Source organism: Ursus arctos, unplaced genomic scaffold (assembly GCF_023065955.2).
Source record: "Ursus arctos isolate Adak ecotype North America unplaced genomic scaffold, UrsArc2.0 scaffold_19, whole genome shotgun sequence".
Lineage (NCBI taxonomy): Eukaryota > Metazoa > Chordata > Mammalia > Carnivora > Ursidae > Ursus > Ursus arctos.
The window spans coordinates 2,001,910-2,024,358 of record NW_026622863.1 but is presented as its reverse complement, the minus strand read 5'-3'; the positions used below and the strand labels follow the sequence as shown (position 1 = coordinate 2,024,358).

The following is a 22,449-nucleotide window of genomic DNA, read 5'->3' as shown; positions in this document are numbered from 1 at the left end:
GCAGTGATGTCTCCGTCCCCAGGAAGGCTGGAGCCGCCCTGCAGCATGGCCTCTCTGCTGGGGCTGCAGAGTGGGGCCCTGCTAACCCAAGGCTTTATTCCTTCTAGTCTCCAGTTTCACCCAGCACACACCACACCCCCTCCAAGGGCACAATTCAGCGACTCCTGGTGTGTTCAGAGTTGTGCAGACATCACCACCATCGACTGTAGGGCCTTCCATGGCCTCAAAGAGAAACCCTGTACCTAGCTGCCCTCTCCCTAGCTCCCCCTCCCCTTGGCAACCACCGATTCTTTTTTTTTCTTTTTTTAAGATTTTATTTATTTATTTGAGAGAGAGAGAGAGGCAACCACCGACTCTTCTGTCCTGGGTTTGCCTGTCCTGGACGTTGCCTGTACACGCATGGAGCCCCCGTCCCGTCTTCTCGGTCCGTCTATACGGTTACACGTGCCAGAGCTCTGCTCCTCCGTACGACTTGCCCGTGTTCCAGGGCGTGGACGGACCACATCTGGCTCACCCAGTCATCCGTTGACGGCCATCTGGGCTGTTTCCACCTTTGGCTGTTCGAATTGCAGTGCTGTGAACGTTCGTGTGCGGGGGTTTGTGGGACGGGCATTTTCTTTTCTCTCGGGGGTGCACCTCAGCTTGGAATCGCCGGGTCATATGGTGACTCTGGGTGTAATTGTTGGAGGAACTGCCAGACTGTTTCCCAAAGTGTCTGCACCACTGTACATTTCCACTCAGCTTATTTTTATAAAAAGAATCTTCTGGAAGCTCAGAAGTCCTTACCAGCACCCCCTGGGCGGGGTGATGGATTTATTCCCGGACGTGGCAAAGTCTGTGTTTGGAGGAAACCCTAACAGGGCCGGAGATGGTGGTCGTGCCAGGCGCGGGGAGCATGCAGTGTCTCCCCCCTCATGCAGTCCCCACCACAGTCCCGCCCCTCTGCCTCCACCCGAAGCCCTGCTCTCGTCCTCGTCCTACCGGTGGTGTTCTCGTCGTGTGTCTCTGTCCCTCTAAATCTCAGATCCAAGGGGTTCTGTGCATGTTCTCCACCCCAGCACGTCACAGGCTCTTCCCAGACAGTGGTTAGGTATTTAGAGTAGGGGTCTTCTCCCCACGCTGCAGAAACGTGGCTTAGGGCGTGGGCAGGGGCCTAGAGGAAACTCCATAGCTGAGCAGTGACCATGATCCCACTCTCTATGGGAGAGGTCATGGGAAAGGAGATGGCATTGATTTATACCAGCCCCGACCCCTGATCAGTCTGTTTTCCTCTGAGATGGCAGACCCTGAGGGACCCACATAAAGACGACAGAGTTCTCGGGGACCCCCCTGAGGAGAGGGCAGACACGGGGGGCTGTGGCAGACACAGGGGGGGCCTCCGTGGGGCCGTAGCAGGCGGGGGGCTCCGTGAGTCTGTGGCAGGCAAGGGGAGGACGGCCTCCGTGGGGCTGTAGCTGGGAGGTGGGGCCCTCAGTGGATTGAAGAACACACAGGGCTCCATGCCTCACTCTCTGCCCAAGTCCTCCTAGGTTCCCACGTTCAGTCCCTGTCTTGCTGCTGTCCTGTGGATTAGGTACCATTGTTCCCATTTTATGGATGTGGAAACTGAGGGTCAGTAACTCACCTAGCCTCACCGTTGATGGTGGAGCTAGACTTGCATCCAAGTGGCCTCGTGGGAGTCCTGCGCCTTGGAACCAGCAGCCCCATGCAGACACCACCTGCCCCAGGTCCTCTGGCCCAGGTTTGGGAAATGGGCCTGTAGAGGTCTCACAGGGGCTTAAAGATAGCCTTGAGGGGCTTGGAGCCCTTGTGCCTGCTGTGGGTGTGGGTGTGTGTCTTCCTGGGATGATGGCCCACAAGCCACGCTGTGAGTCTTGTCTTGGTGTGGCCCCCGGGTCCCAAGGCTGGGCGCTCAGCAGCGGTTCTGGTGCAGCTTTGGCGTGTGTGATGCCCCAACTGTGAGAAGCGAGACAGCGCGGAGACGTCCCAGGTGAGGGAACAGAGGAGGCTGCTGTCTGGAGGCAGGATGGAAGCTTGACTGGCTGGTGACTTTTCAGCAACAAGATCCTTGGTTGTCGGAGGGCAGTCTGTAAACAAGAAAGTGATGGCAGAACAGGAACCTCTTCAGAGCTGTTCAGTTCTCTCCTGTCCAGACCCCCTCGGGCCTGTGCGTCTGGGCAGGCCAAGTGTCCATGACCAGTTTCCAAAGCTCTCCAGGAGCTTCTCATGGGAGAACTTGGGTTCTCGACCCTGAGTGGCATTGGTCACCTGGAGGGTCACCCGAGGGCCAGCCCATCTGCAGGGGAGGCCTTGGGGGGACGTGCGTGGTTGGAACTGGAGCCTGCACTCCTGGTTGCTGACTTCTCCCTTGTCTTTCAGGGGGTAGGGGAGATAATTGTCCAAACACGGGCCTGGGTGCCTATCAGGTACACCTGGTTAGGGTCCTAGCTCAGGCGCGTTCTCCATGTGGGGAGTTTGGCCAACAGACTCTGGGCACCCAGCGGGAGAAGCCACTGGGCAGTGTGGGCTGTGCTGTTCCTGTTGGTGGGTAAAGGCGCCTCCACCCTCTTCTGCGAGGTCAGGGTGATGAGGTGAGCAGACTCGGTCTCCCTGGGGAGTGTGGCTTGGAAGGAACGACATGGGGACCCCTGGCTGGGGTCTGCAGACCCACCACTACTTCAGACTTGTCCTGGCCTTGCACCAACCAGCTGACCTCACCAAGGGTGGGCCTCCCCTACGATGGGGACCAGGAGGCTGCAGAGGTTCCTGCCAGCTCTGGGGACAGCCAAGCAGGGAGAGTCAGAGCTCCCCGCTCTCCCTGCTGTGTGCATTGGAAAAGTGCCCTCGTCTCTCTGAATGCCCGTGGGCCCTTGTGGAATGACCACACGTGGCACTCCATCATGATTGCTCGGCAGGCAGCAGCGGACCGTGTCCTTCAGACACCGTGGTTGTGGTTCCTGACTGCCAGGCTACCCAGCAGGGTTCTCCAGGTGCCTCAACATCGAGCAGGCAATGTGTTGAGGGACATCTTAGTGACGACCAGGGCCCCCGACTTGGAACAACAGTGTGAATTCTGAGAGGAGGTTTTTGTGTCCTTCTGTGGAAAAGCACTTTCCCTGTATTCATAATTGCCAAGCTGTGGAGGCAGTGACGCTGCCCTTCCCCGGGGGGCGATGGCCACATACCGGTGCGCAGCCACAGGAAAGCCGACGCCGTGGGGGCTGGGCGCTGTGTGCACGAGGCCAGCCTGGAAGGCTTCACCGCGCGCATCCCGCCTCTGGGACAGCGGACAGGGCAGTGCTCTGGGGACAGTGAAAGGGTCCGTGGCTGCCCGGGGTTGGGGGGAGCGAGGAACAGGCAGAGCATAGGACTTGTCGGGCAGAAGGATAATTCTGTAGGGTGCATGGACGTTTGTCCAAACCCACAGAATGTCCAGCCCCGCGCGGGATTCCTGCTGTTGCCCACGGACTTCCGTGAGTGCAGTGACATTGGCCCAGTGACTAGAGCAAATGCATTGCACTAATGCAAGGTACCAAAACGGCGTGTGTGCAGGGGGAATTCAGAAAGTCTGTGCTTCCCACTCAACCTTTCTATAAACCTGAAACTGCTCTTAAAAAAAATTAAAATTAAAAAAAAAAAAGCTCTTCCCCTTATGGACGGGTGTGGGGAGTAGATGGGGCACCGTGGACACCTGCCATGGACTGCACACTGGGGACGGGAGACACCGGTCTCGAGCCTAGTCCCTGGCCTTCATGCCCCCAGCACAATCAGGTGTGCCCCCCTCCATGGTCCACCCATCGGGTGACTCCTCGTGCCCGCGCCTGCCCCACACCTGGGTCCCGTCTCTGCTGGGCGGAGCGAGGATGAGCGTGGAGGCCGTGCTTGCTGCTTTCCAACGGCCTCTGATTTTGCTCTGCCCCCTGCGGACCCCAGGGCGCTTCCTGGCTCGTGTCCCGCTCTCACAGCCAGAATGACTGTTCCCTGTTGACGCTGCCTGTGACCTCCTCGGTCTGTTTCCTGCCTGACACCTCCGTCCCAAGGAGACCTCTGACCTGAGTGGGGCTCGGCCCCCTCTCTCCAGCTTGCCCTACCAGCCTGCTCAGTACCCAGGCCGAGCACTCACTCTGCAGGTCGGCGTCCTCTGCGGGGAGCGGGGCCTCGGTCGGCACCCCCACGAGGTCTGAAGCCTGCCGGAGCCTGGGCTTCCACAGCCAGAACGGTGAGGACACGATGACTGGTGCAGAATCTTCTCGCAGCTGTTCCTCCCCTCCCTGCCCCCCTCAAAGTGTTTGACCTCCACCGAGATAACGTATGCCCGGAGTGGCAGGTGTCCATTAGGGCCCCAAACAAACGCCGCAGGCCTCCCCCCGCCCAGAACTTTGAGCCGCTAACTCTGTGCACTTACGGTTGTGTTCGCGCTCCTGCCGTCACGTATGGACTTGCTCCGTGCGCTCCGTGAAGAACTTTCCGTCGTAACTGCAAGGCGAGCGCTTACAGGGATGCCCGGCTGTGGCTGATTCCCCACGCTCCTCTCCGCGTCCTCACGCCCAGCTGAACCTCCTGATTGCTGCCTGTTTTCAACTGCGTAGCTTTTAAATCCCTCGTTCTTCCTCCGCCTTCCAAAGGCTCCGTAAGATACGTCTCCGTGCGGCTTTTCACGTGAACACACCCGCCAGATTCTCCACCCGTTTATCCGTACGTACACACAGGTTCTGCGTAATACACATTCTCTAGGTTTCGCTTCATTGTCTCCAGGAGTCCCGCGTCTGTCCCCTGCTCTCCCTCTGCTTGGACCTTCCCTGCGCCTCTTCTGCGCGTGGAACCTCCCCACCTCTTGCTTTTTCATGGTTCACTCCCTCACTGGGCTGGCGTACGTCCCGCAGTAGCTTTGTAAGGAAGAGTGCCTGAAAGATGGTTTTAGTGGCTTTGCTGATAAATCGGTCGTGTTCAGAATTCTAGGCTGACATTGTCCAGAACTTGGGGGGGGGGCAGCTGCCCCTGACGGCTCAGTTTCACTGCTGCCGAGGAGGCCCGAACCGTTCTGATGCTCGTCCTTCGTGCGCAGTTGCCCCCGGCCCCCCGAAGCGTTTGGGATCTTTACTCTTGGGTGGCGGGCGGGGGGGGTCTGGAACGCCGCAACGCCGAGTGTTGGTGGGAGTCCTTTCCTTCATCGTGCTGGCGTCTGTGAGCCCGTCCAGCCTGGGCCCTTGGGTGCTGGGTCGCTTTCCTGTTGTACGCCTTTGGTAATTTTCCGGAACTCCTACTGTACAGACTTGGGGCCCCTGGCTGACTCATGCTCGACTCCGACTTTCTTCTCACTGTTTCTCACTACTTTGCCCACCTCTTCTTTTTGTTCCATTTTCTGGTTTTCTTGAATTTATCTTCCAAGTCACTTACCAAAATTCTTATTTTAGCTACCATGCTTTTAATTTCCAGGAGCTCGTTCTCTGTCTCCGACTTTTCCTTTTTTTACCGCATATTTATTGGCACTTTGTGGACACAGGATCTTCTCTCTTGATGGATTTAATTCCTGGGCTTCCTGATGTCTTCTGTACTCTGCATTTTCTGTGATTCTCTCCAATTCCTGCCCCCCCCCCCGCATCTATTTGTGTGTTTGGGTCTTTCTTCCTGTTGGAGGCTTTCTCCAGATGTCTGATGGCCCTTGGCTATTTTTTTTCTAGTATTTGAGTGTGAGCACAAGTGGGAGGAGGGGCAGAGGGAGAGAGACTAGCTGACTCTGGGGCTCCATCCCAGAACCCCAAGGTGCTGACCGGAGCCAAAGTCAGACCCTTAACCCCCTGAGCCACGCGGGCGCCCCTTGGCTGTTCGTTTATTAAAGTAAGATACCAAACAGCCCCGATTCAGCCCCTTCAGAGGAACGCCCCCCTCCGGCCAGGCTGCCGTAATCCCAGCAGCCAGTCCCTGGATTGCCTGGGAACGCGGGCAGGGTCTCTGTTCGGAGCAGGGACTTCCTCCTAGAAGTCAGTGTCCAGCTCCTCTCTGCTGGGGGTGCCCCAGGTGTGACCTTCTGCTTGTGCTTCTCCAGCGACTTTTCTTTCTGCGTCGGGCAGGACGGAACGTGTACGTGTTCTCAGCACCCTGGTTTTTATATGGGTTTGCTGGGCTGTCATAACCGGATATCAGACTGGGAGGCTTAACCAGTCGGCCTTTGTTGGGTCCAGTCTGGAGGCTGGAGGTCCCAGATCGAGGTCCCAGCAAGTTGGGCTCTTCTCAGGCCGCTCTGCTGGGGAGCAGGTGGCCCCCCTCTCACCGCCTCTTCATACGGGTGTTCCCCTGTGCCCACACCCCTGCTTTCTCCCCTCCCCCCTTCTTACAGGAACGACTGGGTTAGGACCCAGACTAACAGCCTTCTACTTCTTCTTGTGGTCAAAGACCACATAGAATTTACCGTTTTCACCATTTTCAAGCATACAGTTCACTGGTATTGAATACAGAGCGTCGTGCAGCCGTCTCCACCGTCCGCGTCCGGAAAGCTGTTCTAAAATCCCCTGCTCCCGTTAACCACGCCCCTCCAGCCCTGGCACCCCCCGTCCTACCTTCCGTCCTGGGTTTTAACTTAAGTATCTCCTGTAAGTGGAACTGCACAGTAGCTAACTTTCCGTGTCGGCCGTTCTCCGCAGTGTCCCGAGCATTCACCCGGGTCCTGGCACGAGTCTGGATTCCCTCCTAGGGTTGAGTAGCGTTCCGTAGTGTGCGTAGGCCACGTTTTCTTTATCCGCGTCTCGGTCCGTGGACCCTTGGCTGCTCTGGCTTCTTGGCTGCCGTGAATTCCACAGGTCAGAGTTCGCACCTGGAACTGTGGTTTCCTCAAAAGAAAAGAAAAGAAAGCCGATGGCTTTCGTGTTAAGGGGCGGGTGGGAAGCAGTAGTTTCCCTGTTTCAGGGCCCTGCCTGGCTTGACGGTTCTGGGCTTGGCCCCGTGTGTGGAAACACGGGCGCAGTTTGACTCCTTGGTGTGTCCTCCTGCTGGTCAGACGGCCCCCTGTGCACCCAGCCTGGCCGGGGTGCAAGGATGGAGGGAGGGGCCTCTGTGCGTCTCCCCCACCGCCCAGGCATGAAGGCCGGGGTGCAAGGATGGAGGGAGGGGCCTCTGTGCGTCTCCCCCACCCCCCAGGCATGAAGGCAGGGGTGCAAGGATGGAGGGAGGGGCCTCTGTGCGTCTCCCTTACCCCCCAGGCATGAAGGCAGGGGTGCAAGGATGGAGGGAGGGGCCTCTGTGCGTCTCCCTTACCCCCCAGGCATGAAGGCAGGGGTGCAGGGTGTTCTGTCCACCCGAGGACAGAGGAGCCGGGAGCTTTGTAAATAACGTCTGTTACTTGCAGGGTGACACCGGTTCAGCGTGAGGCTCTCACGGCCAGTCTGACACGTCCTGGGGCGCACAGACACCTTGAGGACAGACGGGTGGTTCTGGGGTGTCTTAGGGAGTGTTTGGGCCCAAGGGACACATGCGCTCCCTAGGAGGAGTGAGGGGTGTCCCGGGGAAGAGCCCTGGAGAAGCTCCCACCTCTGTGTCTTACTCTGGGGAAGAAGACCCTGGCTGCGTCTCTGTTTCCTCCCCTGGCAGGAGGCAGTCACGCAGGCTTCCTCACCTCCCGGCCGACGTCTAGAGGGAGAAGGTAGCCACAGTCTGGGGTCCAGTCACCTGTGACGGGAGGGGAAGAGCTGCGCCCGGCGCCCCAGGAGGGGATGGCCCTGTAGGAGGCAGGCCCGTCCAGGTGGGGTGGGAGGCTTCTGGAGGGGAGAGCACAGCGGGCTGTGGCATCGGCCCACGGGGGCCACACCAGATGTTGAACCTCCGTGGGGTCCCAAGCATAGTGTCCTCCTCCCCGGGGCGCTTGTTAGGAATGCAGCTCAGGCTGCGCCCCCTGAGTCAGGAGGTCAGGGAGGGTTTGGCACGCCCCATGGGGGGAACGCTGTTGCTGCTTAAGCGTGAGACCCCCCTGCTGGCCTTGTCTGGTGGGCTCTTCCCTGCACGGGAGGCTCGCTGGCTCTGGATGGCATTTCATGAGCGAGGCTCAGGGCAGTTGGCTCGCTCACCTGCCGTCCCCTTGGATCTCCTGATTCCAAGTTCGGGTGATGGGATGGAGGGGTCTGTCCATTATCTTCATTGCGATGGGCAGGGGAGGGGGCGGCGGAATCCATGAGCAGGTCACCTGCGTCCTGAGCTTACCTGGAGGGAAGCAGGCATACCCCCCAGCGATCCATCCGCATCTGGGTGTCTTTCTGTGAGGGGCAGCCCGGGGTCAGGGTGCAAGTGCACACAGGAAGTTATCTGCTCTGGGGGCCCTTCCAGCATCCTAAGGGACAGCACCTGTCAGGCCCACTTGGCCTTCCCCCTCGAACTGGGCATGTTGGCCTCTGCCTTTTCACACACAGGCTGCGTGGGGTGTCAAATGAAACAACAAAACACTGGATTTAATGTTCTGTGAATAACCAGTTGGATTCACACAACATTGGGAATCGGGGGGCTTGAATTGAACCCTGTCCCCCCACCCCGCCAGCCCCAGTAAGCAAGGAGAAGGCGGAGGACTAGCGCAGGGAGGAGGCTGGGAGGGAGGGCAGAGGGTGGAGGGTGGGAGCCTCCCTTCTGGGAAGCCGCCTCCCCACGGCCTGTCTGGGGTCTGTTTTCTTGATTCCTACCCGTTCTTTGCAGCCGAGCGATGAGGCTGTGCTCCCAGGCAGGTCTCAGCAGAGCTGGTCTGCAGATTCCGCGATGTCGAATCCCGTTTCTTACCGACATCGGCCACAGCCTCAGACATGAGTTCCCACTGGGAGCAAACACGCTCGGACAACCGAACCGCGGGCTCCAGCCACGCCCAGCGCGTTATGTGCATGCAGCTTACCTAGTGGGGGCCTGGCAGGGGAGGGGGGCTCGGTTATCACCCCAGGCTGCCAGATCGGACTCAGGCAGCCTCACCTGCGGTGCACCTGCTGGGGGCTCTGGCCCCTCTCGGCCTGGACCCATTGGCTGTAGGACTTTAACTCTGTAATGTCTCTTCTCAGAGCCCCAGAACTCCATCATCTCTACTTTTGCCTAGTTTTGGGAGTTTGGAATCCTATATTCACTGAGTTTCCGTTCATTTCTCTGCTGCCAATCTTTACATTCTTTTTAAAAAATTGATATGAAATCCACATAATGTGAAGTTAACCACTCTTTTTTTGTTTAAGAGAGTGAGGGCAAGAGCCCCAGAGCTCAGGCCCGAGTGGGTGCCTTCGCTCCGCTGCTGTGGGCACTGAGGTTTGCAGAGGCCGTGGTGTGACCTGGCCACGCTGCCCCTCCCAGCAGAGTTGTGCGGCTCGTGGAAGGCCAGTGTGGCAGGACACAGGTGCTTGGGGAGCGGGGGAAGCGTGCTGAGCCATGGGTTCGGATCCTGCCCTGGGAGGGCCTCCTTCCCTCACCTGCAAAGTGAGGTGCTGCCGGCTCTCTAAATTTGGATGAGCAAGAGTTACTGTGAGTGTTGATGACCTTTGCAAGCTCTGTTCCTGTTCCCACCTCCGTGCCCGCACGGCCGTCTTCCCCATCTTACAGAGGAGGACGCGGAGGCTAAAGCAGACTTTCCCAAGGTCACAGATGCAGCAAGTGTGGGGTTGGGACTCGAACCCAGGTCTGTCCCACTTCCGACGGCTCCCCTAGCCCCTGCCCATCACGGCCTCTACCAGGCTATGCGTGAAGCTCCTGGGACTGCCTTCACAGTTTTCATTTTTTTAAATTTGGCCAAATGTGCGTGAACTCGACCACCTTAACCGTCCTAGAGTGCGTGGGTTAGCAGCACGCAGCGCGTTCGTGCCGTGTGGCCATCGCACCGTCCGCCTTCACAGCTTCATCCTCATCTCCCCGAACGGGAGCTCCGTGCCCCCGGCACCCCCGTCCACCTCCCGTCTCCGTGGATCCGGCTCCTCCAGGGGCCTCGCGTGAGTGGAACGGTCCCGTGTTTGCCCCGTTGGGACGGGGACGGGCTGTTTCACGGAGCGTCGTGTTTGCCAGGCCCGTGTGTGCTGTGGCAGGCGTGAGAATTCCTTTTTAAGGCTGAGCGATACTCCGCTGTGTGGACGGACCTCACTTTGCACATCGGTGACACCCTAACTTCCTTGTCTGCAAGCCTCCGGCTCCTCTGAGGGGAAGGAGGGGTGCGGGGGCAGGGGCTGGGCCTCCCTTCCCTCCCAGGAAGTCCTGCGGTTTGGGGGGGCTGCCATCCTTCCTGCCCCCCCTGCAAAACCCGGGGTGTCCTCATGGAGGGTCCCCGCCCGGGGGCCAGATTCAGCAAATGAACTCGAATTTCAGACCATCACCCAAGGCTCCTGTATAAAGATGTCCCGGTTTCTTCCCCAGATTCCTTGTGCATGTGAGACCCAGCTTCAACCCGGCGTCCTGTGCCGTATCTCACAGTTCTGTCCCCAAGCCACAAGTAGAAGGGCACCTTAGGTTTAGGGGAGAGAGTCCCTGCAATGGCAGCCCGTTTGCAGCCTGAACTGGGACAGGAGGGCCGCTGTGTGGGCAGCACGTCGCCTGCCTGACCGGGCCCGCTTGCCCCAGGCCTCCCCACCCCCGCCGCGCCTGGTCCCGGGTTCCTCCTCACACGCCCAGTTGGTGCCAGCCACGGGGTCTCTGTCCCAACGTGGGCCACACTGGGCATTTGGAGTGTCAGTCACCTCACCTCTGTCCTGCCCCCATGAGTGTCCCCTGCTTACAGCCAGGTTGAGTCTGGGAAGGGGTACAGTGGACTCCGTGGGGCGGGTGGGTGCCCCCCTGGGGCTGGGTGCCCACTGCCCGGCACAGGCAGCCCGAGGCAGGAAGAGCTCGTGGTCAGGGCAGGGGTGGGAGGAGGGGAGCAGGTGGGGAGCACTCTGCTGCTCTGAGTCTGCCCCTGCACTTGGGCAGGGGGCCCAGGACTGCCTCCCCACAGGGCACACCCCTACCCAGCAGTGTCGGGGGTGCAGAAGTCCTCACCTCGGGGTGGGATGAATCCCACGGGGTCGGGCTGAAGGGCGCGTGCAGCTGCGACCACACCGGCTCGGCTCTGCCCTCTCTCGGCGACAGCTTCAGGAGGACACCGGTCTCAGGCTCTGCTTCCAGAAAGCACCTGCCTGTGGGTCACTGGTTCCACGGATAGGCTTCTGTCTGCTGGAGCAAAGGGCTCCCAGGTCCTTTGTCCTGGCTGCTTGCCAGGCCACATCCCCCCCCCCCCCGAGGCCAGGCACTGGTCGTGAGGAGGACAAGGTGTCAGAACACGAGGCCCTCCCCCTCTGGGGAGCTTATAACCCGGTGGAGCAGGGAGACTGTCCTGCAAAGCCGGGCGTCCCCAGAGTCGGCTGCAGAATGCGGACATTGGCCCAGATGCTGGGGGTCCTGTGTGGGCGTGCGGTCAGCTCCTTGGGCTGCGGCACCGGGAGACGTTACTGAGGAGGGGGTGCCAGCTGGGTCAGATTGGGTAGGATTTGAATGGCAGGGGTGGGGATTGAGTAAGGGCAGGCTGTGTGGATAGGGTCTCAGACAAGCCCGTGACTTGTTCTGACTTGGGGTTGTGGGTGACAGTGATGGGGAGTGACACATCACTGGAGTCCTTTGGGGCCACATGGAATCCTCTGGATTCCACGCTTGGTTTGTGTCTTACCTCTGGTGTGGGGCAAGCACGTGAAGGAGAGGGCCTGGGTGGGAGACAGTAGGGAGTAGTGGGGAGTGGGGCAAACTGGCAGGAGCACCCGGTCTAGAAGAGGCAGCTGCTGCTGGACTCCACTCCATTTTGCCATCTGAGAACAAAGTTCGTGGGTTGCCAGATCCTATAATTGTTTAGGACAAAGAAGAGCTGAACTTTTATGTGAAACATCTTGATTTTGAAATGTTGGCAATTCATCTTTTATAAAAACACCGTGGGACAAATAAAACCTGTATATGGGTGAGTTTCTGGTTTACGGCCCCTGTAACAGTGTGTTGGAAAAGCCCTCCCAGGGTGGGGAGCCCCTCCTTGGAGCCCGGCTGAGGCCTGGCCGTCAGTGTAGGAACGTGGGGTGGACTCCACACTGAGAGCCGTTCTCTTCTCCCAGTGACTTACAGCATGAGGGCTTTCAGACTCCTACAGATGAAGAGACTGAGGGTCAGAGAGGTTCCCATCACACAACCACTAAATAGAGCAAGGACATGAGCCTGGTTTTAAAGTTGATTTATATTTCCTTTTTATTCTGTTGTGGGAAGATATTCTATATATCGTAAAATTTGCAGTTTTAACCACACTTTAGGCAGCTCAGTGGCATTATATTCATGGTCTCATGCTACCATCATCTCTATCTACTTTCAAAACGTCTCCATCACCCCAAATAGAAACTGACCCCATTAGAGAACAACTCCCCATTCTCCCAGCCCCTGACACCTGCCCTTCGTCTGTCTCTGAACTTGACTATTGGGGGGGCCTATGTCAAGGTTCTCACGTGGTGTCTGTCCTCCTGAGCCTGCCTGGTTTCACCGAGTCCTCAAGGTGCACCCATGGTGTAGTGGGTGTCAGTTTCGTGGCTGAATGATATTCCATTGTGTGGATGGACCCCATTCTATGTATGCATTTGTCCATCGCTGGACACCTGGGTTTCCAGCTGTTGGCTGTTCTGAATGATGCTGCCGTGAACATGGGTGTGCAAATACTTCTTCGAGTTTCTACTTTTGATTCTTTTGGGGATGTCAGGTCTGCTAGTTGCAATGCCTTCGCTTCCCAAAGTGCTTAAGATGTCCCCTCTTACTGCTTCCAGTCCCTTCTTGGATGCCTCCAGCAACTGGGAACTTACTCCCAGGGCAGCCTCTTCACACCCGGTTAGTAGCCCGGATCTGTGTCCCTGGGCTGGACTCCTGGGCCCCGTGACTGCTCGGGGCCCCTCAGTAGCATGTGCTTCCTTCTCCTCTGCTGTGTTCCTCCCCTTTGCCCGCGTGCAGTGGGGGCTCTCCAGTTCACTCCTGACTGCGTCAGACTCTGACACACCTCCCCTTTCCCTCCCCAGCTTCTAAGAGAATGAAGGGCAACCGTGGGAAGCAGGGCGGAAGTGTCTTTACCAAAGACCATCGGTGCTTTAATCATGAAAACACTGTGGCCTGTCGGCCTCCAAGCAAACTTCACCAGGTTGTTCCCAGACAGAACCATGGAGGCCGGGCCCGCTGTGTCCCGTCGCCCTCCGGGGCTCACCCCTCTCTCCTTTGTTTCTGCAGGGACCTACCAGGGCCAGTGGGTCGGCGGCATGCGCCAAGGCTACGGTGTGCGGCAGAGCGTCCCCTACGGCATGGCGGCGGTCATCCGCTCGCCCCTGAGGACGTCCATCAACTCTCTGCGCAGCGAGCACACCAACGGCGCCGCGCTGCACCCCGACGCCTCCCCGGCGGTGGCCGGCAGCCCGGCCGTGTCCCGAGGGGGCTTCGTGCTCGTGGCCCACAGCGACTCCGACATCCTCAAGAGCAAGAAGAAGGGGCTGTTCCGGCGCTCGCTGCTGAGCGGGCTGAAGCTGCGCAAGTCCGAGTCCAAGAGCAGCCTGGCCAGCCAGCGCAGCAAGCAGAGCTCGTTCCGCAGCGAGGCCGGCATGAGCACCGTCAGCTCCACGGCCAGCGACATCCACTCCACCATCAGCCTGGGCGAGGGCGAGGCCGAGCTGGCCGTCATCGAGGACGACATCGACGCCACCACCACCGAGACCTACGTGGGCGAGTGGAAGAGCGACAAGCGCTCGGGCTTCGGCGTGAGCCAGCGCTCGGACGGGCTCAAGTACGAGGGCGAGTGGGCCGGCAACCGGCGGCACGGCTACGGCTGCATGACCTTCCCCGACGGCACCAAGGAGGAGGGCAAGTACAAGCAGAACGTGCTCGTCAGCGGCAAGCGCAAGAACCTCATCCCGCTGCGCGCCAGCAAGATCCGCGAGAAGGTGGACCGTGCGGTGGAGGCCGCCGAGCGGGCTGCCACCATCGCCAAGCAGAAGGCGGAGATCGCGGCCTCCAGGTAGGGGCGCGGCGGGCGGTCTGCTCGGCCATGCCGTCCTGGGGATGAGGCTCGGGTGTTTCTCAGACGGTGCCCCGTGGATCCCGGGGGCCCCTCGGAGGTTCTCAGGCGGTGAGGGGCCGGGCAGCGGTTGGTCGAAGGGGGTTCTGGGCCCGACAGCCCAGAACAGAGCAGCGTGCCCTTTGTTCCACGCACTGGTGTTTCACGTGGGGTCGCGTGGGTGAAGAAGGTGGGCCGTTCTGCTGGCCACACGAGGGTTGGTGTCGCCACGGTCGCGCTGCCAGCGCTGTGGGCACGTCGGGGAGAGAGAAGCTGCCATGGTTGTCTGTGGGCCCCAGGAGACAGCCCAAGTGCACGGACCAGCTGGGGGCGCCCGGCAGGGGGTTCATGGGACACTCGGTGCCGTGGGCCGACAGCTGGCGTGAGATGCAGCCCTTCCTGAGTTGGGGTTCAGCAGGGCTGCCGGGCACTGGGCAGCGGGTCCCGAGTCGGCTCTTGGCGGGCACTGTGTTGGCGCTTGAGGTGACTGGTGCTGGTGCAGGGTGCGGGCTCAGAGCTGGAAGAAGGGGCTCAGGGCCTGGCTCCCCGGAGCTGCAGGGGTCGGTAGGCGGGCATCCTGGGGACGGCGTTAGGAGTCGCACCTGCCCAGGCTGGAGGTGTCTGGGAGGACGGCCCCGGTATCTTTCTGGATGATTCTGTGTTCCCAGCCAGGGGCAGGAAGGCTTCTGGCTCCGTGAGGGCTCAGGCTGCCCAACCTCGTCACTAATTAAAGTTTTCGTCTGTTTGGCTCTGGTTTCCCGTGACCTTTGACCCACAGCAGAACAAAACCGTAGCTGGTGTTTATCGGCAGGGTATGTGCTGCTCCCGACATCTGAGGTGTTAGAGGGAGAGGAGGTCCGTTCTGAGGAGCCGAGAGAAAAATGGAGCTGTTCCCTGAGCACTAAGGTCCCAAATTGCTCGCGCCCCTCCTCCCCCAGATGCTTTCAGGCACAGAAACAAACAGGACCAGCATTTCTGACGACTCCCCTGGCATGAAATTAGGGGTAATGTAATTTTTTCCATCCTCAATGTGACACTTGCTCGTATGGAACACGGAATGTGAAAGGAGGAAGGTGTCGTCAGCTCTGGTCGGCTACGGCATCCAGACGGGCTGGCATTTGGGTGTATTTCCTGCCGTCCAGTTGTGTTTGTTGTGGTTTGTTGACCTCCGTGGACGAGAGGCCGTTCCAGGGCTGGGACACAGCGTGGTCGAGGATCTGGGGTCCTCGGGGTAGCTCCTGTCTGGCTGTGGGTCCATTCTCGGCCCCTGGGCCTTCGGCAGAAGTGACTTTAAAGTCCAACGACCAGGAGAACGTCCTTGGGACTGAGGATGTGAGACGCAGGGCAGTTTTCTGCAGTTCTCTGACAAATCCCACAGAAATGGGGGCCCGAGGTTGTGGGCAGAGCTCAGAGTCTGCACACCTGACAAGCTCCATGTAGGGCAGGTTTCAGTCTGTGAACCAGGAGTGACGGCCCCGGCCTACGGCGAAGGTCCCAGAACTCAGGTGACAACCCCTCTCTGTACTGGGGCCCGCTCAGGGGGGGCTGCAGACCCTGGTCTGGCTCAGGCCCGTCACTGCTTAGCAGCCTAGGGAAGGTGCTTCCTCTCTCTGGGCTGGGTTCCCTGTGGAAGGACAGGATGAAGTAATGCAGTGCCCTCCGCCTGTGTGGGGCCCAGCACAGGCCATCGTCACCCTCCCAGCCTTCCCCGCCCTGGATGTGCCTGCAGTGAGACGCTGAGCCACTTGGGCCTCTTGCTGCCCAGGGTCACCCACTGGGGGTAGGGGTGACAGTGTCCTCTGTTCCTGCAAATAGGGATGAGGATAAAATCCCTTCCAGGCTGTGGGATGGGGCCATACTTCTTGCATTTTCTCATTGGGCTTAGATTTGGAAAAGAGAGGGCACGGGCCTCTGTCCTCAACAGCAAAGCCCGCAGACGAGAGCTGGGTCCACCCCAGACACCAGTGGAGTGTGAAAGTGGCCTTGGCAGCTGCAAGGTGGCTGACCCCAGGTGGACTCTGATCACTGTCATGGCCAAAAGACAGCCAGGCTATGCAGGTGGTAGCAGAGGGGAGCTGCCACTCACTCCCTGGGTCCCGGCTGGGCTCAGGTTACTGAACCAAGTCCGTGAGAGACGGTGTGGTGTCTCCTACCCCAGGGGAGAGCTCTGTGGGGACAGCTGCCCAGGCGATGGGGACACACGCTTTCCTGGAACACATGGGTAGGGGGGTGGCACACAGAGCGTGAGTTCTGAGAGGGGGTCCTGTATGTGGCCACATAGCTAAAGGGATGGCGGGGTCGGAGGAGTGTCTGCAGCCCAGTTCACAGTCCCCGGTCCATGCACGGGAATCCCTGGGGCTCTAAGGCACACGGAGCCCAGCCCCCAGACCCCCAGAGGTGCTGGGTTCCTTGTGTGGGGTGCCGCCTGGGCTCTGAGCTCTCTCCGGCTTTCCAGGCCATCATCTGGTGTCAGCAACCCCAGAGGTGGGTGCACGCAGAAGGCGCCCCCCCCCCCCCACAGAGCTGCTGGTTCGGTGGGTCTGGGCACAGCCTGAGATCCTGCATTTCTCAGGAGCCCTGGGAGGCTGGAACCGCCAGCTCTTCTGTGTGATGGGAGGCCCGCTGGGTGGAGGTGCTCTGGGAGACACGTGGGGGAGGCCGTGCCAGTTGGGTCTGTCTGGGGGGGGCTGCGATCAGAGCAGAAGGTGCTGCTGTCCTTCCCCTGTGACCGTCTGTAGATTCCCCTTCCCCCTTTGTGACTGAAGGCCGCCACCTGCCCTGTCTCCGACGGGGGGACAGCCCCGAGCGCCCTCAAGGAGCCTGCTCTGAGCAGCGTGTATTCCGATGGACCTCAGTGTAGACGCCTCCCGTTGTCAGACACTCGGGTCCTTCCATGAAGCGTCCTTAACAGGACAGCAGACGCGTCTCTCCCATGCCTGCTGCCTCTCCATCATCCGGGCCGGTGCCCGGGGCAGACATGACTAGTCGATCACCGCGCTGCTAGTGGCACGCTGGCCTGGGGGACAGAGCCTGGGGGACAGGCTGTGATTGCACCACAGCTGCTGGTCTTCCTGAGGACCAGCCTGGGGTCTGGCTGGAAGTCACAATGGGAACCTGTCCCCTCCTGGCCCAGGGGCTGTCCCGCTCAAGTGTCCAGTAGCTGCCCTCTGTCCCACAGCTCTCACGGCTCCCCGAGGAGGCAAGTGCTAGAGGAGGCCGAGCTGGGGGTGGGCCCGTCCATCCCCCTCCCCACCGCACATCTCCCGGGGCTGCTGAGAAGGTGGCCGACAGAGGTCAGTGAGATCCCAGCTGCGTCTGCTAGGTGAGGGCGGGCGGGTGTCCAGAGCCTGTGAGCGTTACGAGGGACCGCGGTGGTGGTCGTGAGGGGGCCCCCGTCTGCCACCTCTGTGGCACCTCACGAACGCTACCGGGAGAGCTGTCAGCGGATGTGCACCGTTCTCAGATGGGCCGAGGGATTATTCCCGGTTGTTCTGGTGGAGCAGAGACTCCTGGCCGGGGGCGTTTCTGTCACTGCTGAACCCCTGGGGGCTATGGAGCATCCGTGCATGGCCATGCTTGGAATGAATGAATGAATGAATGAGTGGATGAATGAATTATCGCCTCGGCCCCACCTGCTCTCATCGTCAGGGGCAGCTTCCTTGGGGGCTGGGAGCCTGGAGGCGTGGTGGTGGCCATGGTGTTGGGGGGCAGGGCACTAGTCAGCCAGGCTCACCCCAGCTACCTTGTCCTTTCCGCGGAGACTGTGGGAATCCTCTTGCTCCTTGGTGCCCACGGACTCTGGCGGGTGCAAAGCGGACCCTCCTGGGCCCAGCAGGCAGGGCCTCCTGGCCGAGCTCACAGAAGCAGGAACCGCATTTTCCCGCACGGTCACTCTGGTGTCACAGCTCCCGGGCCCTGACATCCCGTGGTTGGCGTTGGGTCCTGACCACGGGGGCTCGCCGTGCGGGCCATGGGCGTGTCACCCAACTCTGCGGGGGCTGGAGGTCAGTCCCCCAGCAGCATCTCACGTTGTGGGGCTTACACAAGATGGTGTCTGTGCGTTGCTCAACGCAGTGCCTGGGTGTGGCGGGCGCTCGTGCTGACGAGGATGAGAACTCACAGCGTGCGACACACACCCGCCCCCCAACACTCCCCCCTACCCCAGCGACCCCCGCAGGGGCCAGGTGCACCTCTGGGCTTGCTCCTGAGCTTGGCCGCGGCTGGTCAGGGGATGGAAAGCCAGGAACGTGCCGGGCGGGTGAGCCAGGATGGTGACACGAGGGCTCTCTGTCCCGCCCCCCACTCCCCAGTCTGGCTTCCCTCTGGCGCTACACCCGCAGCCCCGCGCTTGGAGCCAGTGGTTTCCTGGGAGTGGCTGTGATGCTTGGGGTGAGTGAAGCAGTGTGGGGGCAGCTGTGCTGTTCAAGGGGTCTCTGTCCCCATGGGAGCAGCCCCAGATGGGCATGGGTGTGTGGGTGGGGGAGGCGCTGTGCTGGGAGGCCGCGGGGTGGGGCAGGCATCCCTGCGTCTGTGCTGGTGGGGGCCGGAGCTGCCGTGGCGGTGGCGGTGGCTGGGCAACAGAGGACACCTGTTCCTGTATGCTGAGGCTGGCCGGGTCATCATGGCAGCCAACAGGGCGGACAGGTGTGCGTGCTGGCCCTCGGCTGACGTCCGTGTCTTGTGATGCTTGGCTGACTGCGTGGGACTGCAGGTGGGAGGAGATGGGAGGTATCATTCCTGACTCGCTGGCGGCCGTCCCCTTCCCACACTCGGGCAGACAGGGCTCCCTGACCACCGCGCACTCATGGTCACCTGCCAGGCCGGCCAGCCCTTCTGAGGCGGGAGTGTCCCTGCCAGCGTGCTGGGAAGGTGAGCCATGTGGCCGAGGACAGGCCCCGATGCTGAGGGGGCAGTGGCCCGGTCAGGACTAGATGCACCGCCAGGGTGCTGGCCGCCAGCCTCTCTTCCTCTTGCCCCTTCAGGCCTGAGCAAATTCTGGGACCCCCAGTCAGGAATATGGGGGGCACGGGCTGGCTTCCTTGAAAAGTTCTCTAAATACAGTGCTGCTGCTAGGATGGGAGGGTTCCGTGAGGCCTGCTCCGGGAGGGCCTTCCAACCTGCCAGCCGCGTCTCGAGCACCCGCTGTGTGCCCAGGCCGAGCTGGTGTCTCTGCAGCTGAGCCTCGGGGCGTCCTGCCAGTTTCCTTCCAGCTGTGCCCAGTGGCTTTGGGCAGCTGTGAGCTTGGCATCTGCCCCATTCGAGGGGCGTTCGCGGGGTGTGGGTGTGGCGTCTGGGCGGGCTGGCCAGATCATCTGCCAGGAGATTACCTGGGGCATCTTTCCTTCTTAAAGGAAACAAAACCTTTCAGGATCTGAAACTGGGGGGGGGGGGGCGGAGGGGCTTGCTTTTTAAAAGAATTTTATTTCTTATTAAAATGGTATATCCATGCAAAAATAGTAAATCAATAAAACAGATTGGGGTGTGATAACTGTCCCACTAAGACCGGTTCATCTTAGAATTACAGGGACCCCACCCTTATCCTCAGGGACCTGTTCCGAGACCCCCTGTGGTTGCCTGAACCGTGGGCAGAACCGAGCCCCGTGCCCTGTTTTTCTAGACATCAGACCTGTGAAGCAACTTTGTTTATGAATGAGATACAGAAAGAGATTAATAACGAAATGGAACATCAACAATATAGTGAGAAGTCACGTGGTCTCTCTCATCCCCTTCCACGTGGTGCGGGGTGGTCACATGCTCCGCGAGAAGACGGAGTGCGCAGAATGACACGGGCATGTGACAGAGCGTGAGGCCACCGCTGCCCACAGTCAGAAGGGGGGGTCACCTGCTTCCAGCCCTCGGCTGACTGTGGGCAGCGGAAACCGCGGACAAGGGGAGGCTACATGCATTTTTAAAGTAGGTTCCACGCCCAGCATAGAGCCCAACGTGGGCTTGAACTCATGACCCTAAGATCAAAGACCTGAGCTGAGATCGAGAGTCAGACATTTAACGGACAGAGCCACCCAGGCGCCCCTGACAGTCATATGGTCTTGTCAGACTTTTCTCCTGGAGACACGGGTCTCACACCCTCACGGTTTCCTGTTACAGTGATGGGGCCGTGCCGTCCGTGGCCCACTTTCCTCCTCACTTATGTCAGGATGCCCAGACCTGCGTGTCGCTCTGCTGGCTGCACGATATTCCAGGACGTGCTGCGCCATATTGGTCCGACCCCGACTCTGTGAGTGAGTTGTGGATGCGTCCGATCGCCCGGTCTGACGAACGAGGCCGCAGAGGCTGTCTGCACCCTCCGCGGCGGCTTGCGCAGTTCTGCCTTCCTGGAGCGGGCCTTGCTGCCTGAGAGAGGTGTGCGTTTAGAGTATGGTGATGCTGCCAGGTGGCCTGGCGGGAAGGCTGCCCTGATTTACCGTGGCTGCGAGGGGCGGAGGGAGGGCCACAGCGGGACGTGGGGCATTTGTCCCTGTCGGAGGCTGATGATGCGATGCCCCAGAGATGTCGTCCTCCCGATTGCTGGACCCTGTGGGTAGGTGCCCTTCCACGGCAGGAGGGACTTTGCAGCCGTGGTGAAGGGTTTTGAGTCCTTTGCAGGGCTGGGGGGCAGTGTGATCACAAGTGTCCTGGGGGAGGTCCGCACCCCCTGAGTCAGAAGGACTGATGGTGGAGGAGGAGGCGGGTGATGCAGCCACGAGCCAAGGATGTGGCCTCCGGAGGAAAGGAGGAAACTGAGCCCCCCACCCCAGCCTCTAGAAGGAACTCCCCCCCCCCCCCCCCCCCCGCCTTGTGACTCCGCGCTGAGATGCTGGCCTCTGCCCTCTGTGGACAGAAGCCGGTCGGCGTGCTAAAGCCGCCGTGTGCGGTGATTTGCCACAGACCCTTGGGAACGGTGTGCACTCCCTGTGCAGGCCAGGGGCGGGGTGCGTCACCCCCGGTCCCCTCTCTCGAATGGGCAAGCCTGTCTCTTTGCCACCCTGCCAGGCGGCCAGCTCTTCCAGGCCCTGCGGAGCTGGGCTCTCTGCAGGGTACTGAGCTTCCTGCCTCCGGGGGAGGGCCGGCCACCTGCTAGGACAGGCCTTCTGGTGGGCGAGAGCCATCTGCTCGACTCTGGCCTCCCGACAGGAAAACCGGAGGAGACGCTGGGGAGTGGGGTGCTAGATCCTGGGAAGGGGCTGGGGCTGGGGCCGGCCGAGGGCTCGCTTGGGGGCGAGAGGCTGCTGCTTCCCGAGCTGTGTGCATCTCCAAACCTTAGGTCCTGCCCCAGAAGCCCAGAGGCTCCTCCACGCCTCCGCCACGCTGTGCCCCGTGTGCCTCACCCTCACACGCGGGGTCAGGGGATGCGGGCTGTCGGATGTGATTAGGCTGGTGGCCTGCTTTGCTCCGCTCTGTGCCACTTGTCAGACAGAAGGCACGGAGCCGGTGACTCAGCCCCAGGCAGTGTTCCCACCTGGCACTCAGACAGGCACCTTGGATGACGTGGGAGACAGAAAGCCAGCACCATGCTGGCCACATCCAGGAGAGCCCTGCCTCGGGGGTCCTGGGGCCCAAAGTGGGCCCAGGGGCCCTTTCATTCGTCCTCCCCTGAGCCCGCCACCTCTCAAGAGAAGCCGGTGCCTCTTACAGGGCCCTGGAGAGAGGGACCTCACATCAGTCTCAAGGATCTGTCCCCAGACTTGGTGACTATGGGGTATTCCCCCTCAGTGGGGCCCCCAGCCCTCCTGCTGCAACAGGAGCCCGTTTCCTCCTCTTGGAGACACGTGGTAGGTGGTCCTGCTGTGTGCAGCTCTCTGGCCTCAGGTGAGCTCGTGAACTCCCCGGGCTGTGTCTTCAACTCTATAAAATGGGTTGAAGACAGCAGGTGCCTGGTGGGGTTACAAGGACAGAGGACACTGGGTTGTCCTTCCCTGGGACATGAGAGCAGGCAGGGAGACAGGTTCAGAGAGCGGAGCCAACCCCTGCCCTTGACTCCTTGGTGGACACTGAGCCTCCATGTCCCCCCGAGTGAAATACGCCCTTGGTGCAGGGGGCAGCCACGTCCACGTTAGTCAGACCTGGAGAGTGTGCGGCTTGTTTCAGTCCAGGCTGGAATCCAGTGGCAACTTCAATTTGTTCCTGACTCCAACCCCACCTCTGGCCTTGCCCTTTGCCGTGTGACTTTGGGGTCCCTCCTGTTAGAGGCTCGGCAACATGCTTTGTGTGGTCAGTGGCACGGGGTGGGCGTGGTGGCCAGCCCCTGGCTCACCCCTCTTGGGCTCCTGCCAGCACCGTGACAGCATGACCTGGGGAGCCCCGTCCCTGGGAAGACCCCGATGCCCAGCAAGAATAAATGATTATTGTAAGCCACCTCCTTTGGGGGGATTGTTACCCGGCGTTACAGCTGACTGCTACAGCGTCCTGCATGTGGTTCTGGAAGGAAG

General features: G+C 60.4%; 1 protein-coding gene across 1 annotated transcript in view; it reads left to right on the top strand.

Annotated features, from left to right (window-relative positions):
* Window positions 1-22,449, top strand: part of JPH3 (junctophilin 3) — a 151,402-nt gene that overhangs the window by 90,006 nt on the left and 38,947 nt on the right. The window contains exon 2 of the mRNA XM_026494639.4: window positions 13,207-13,984. Coding sequence (XP_026350424.2) covers window positions 13,207-13,984 — 778 coding nt within the window. The remainder of the gene's footprint in view (window positions 1-13,206; window positions 13,985-22,449) is intronic.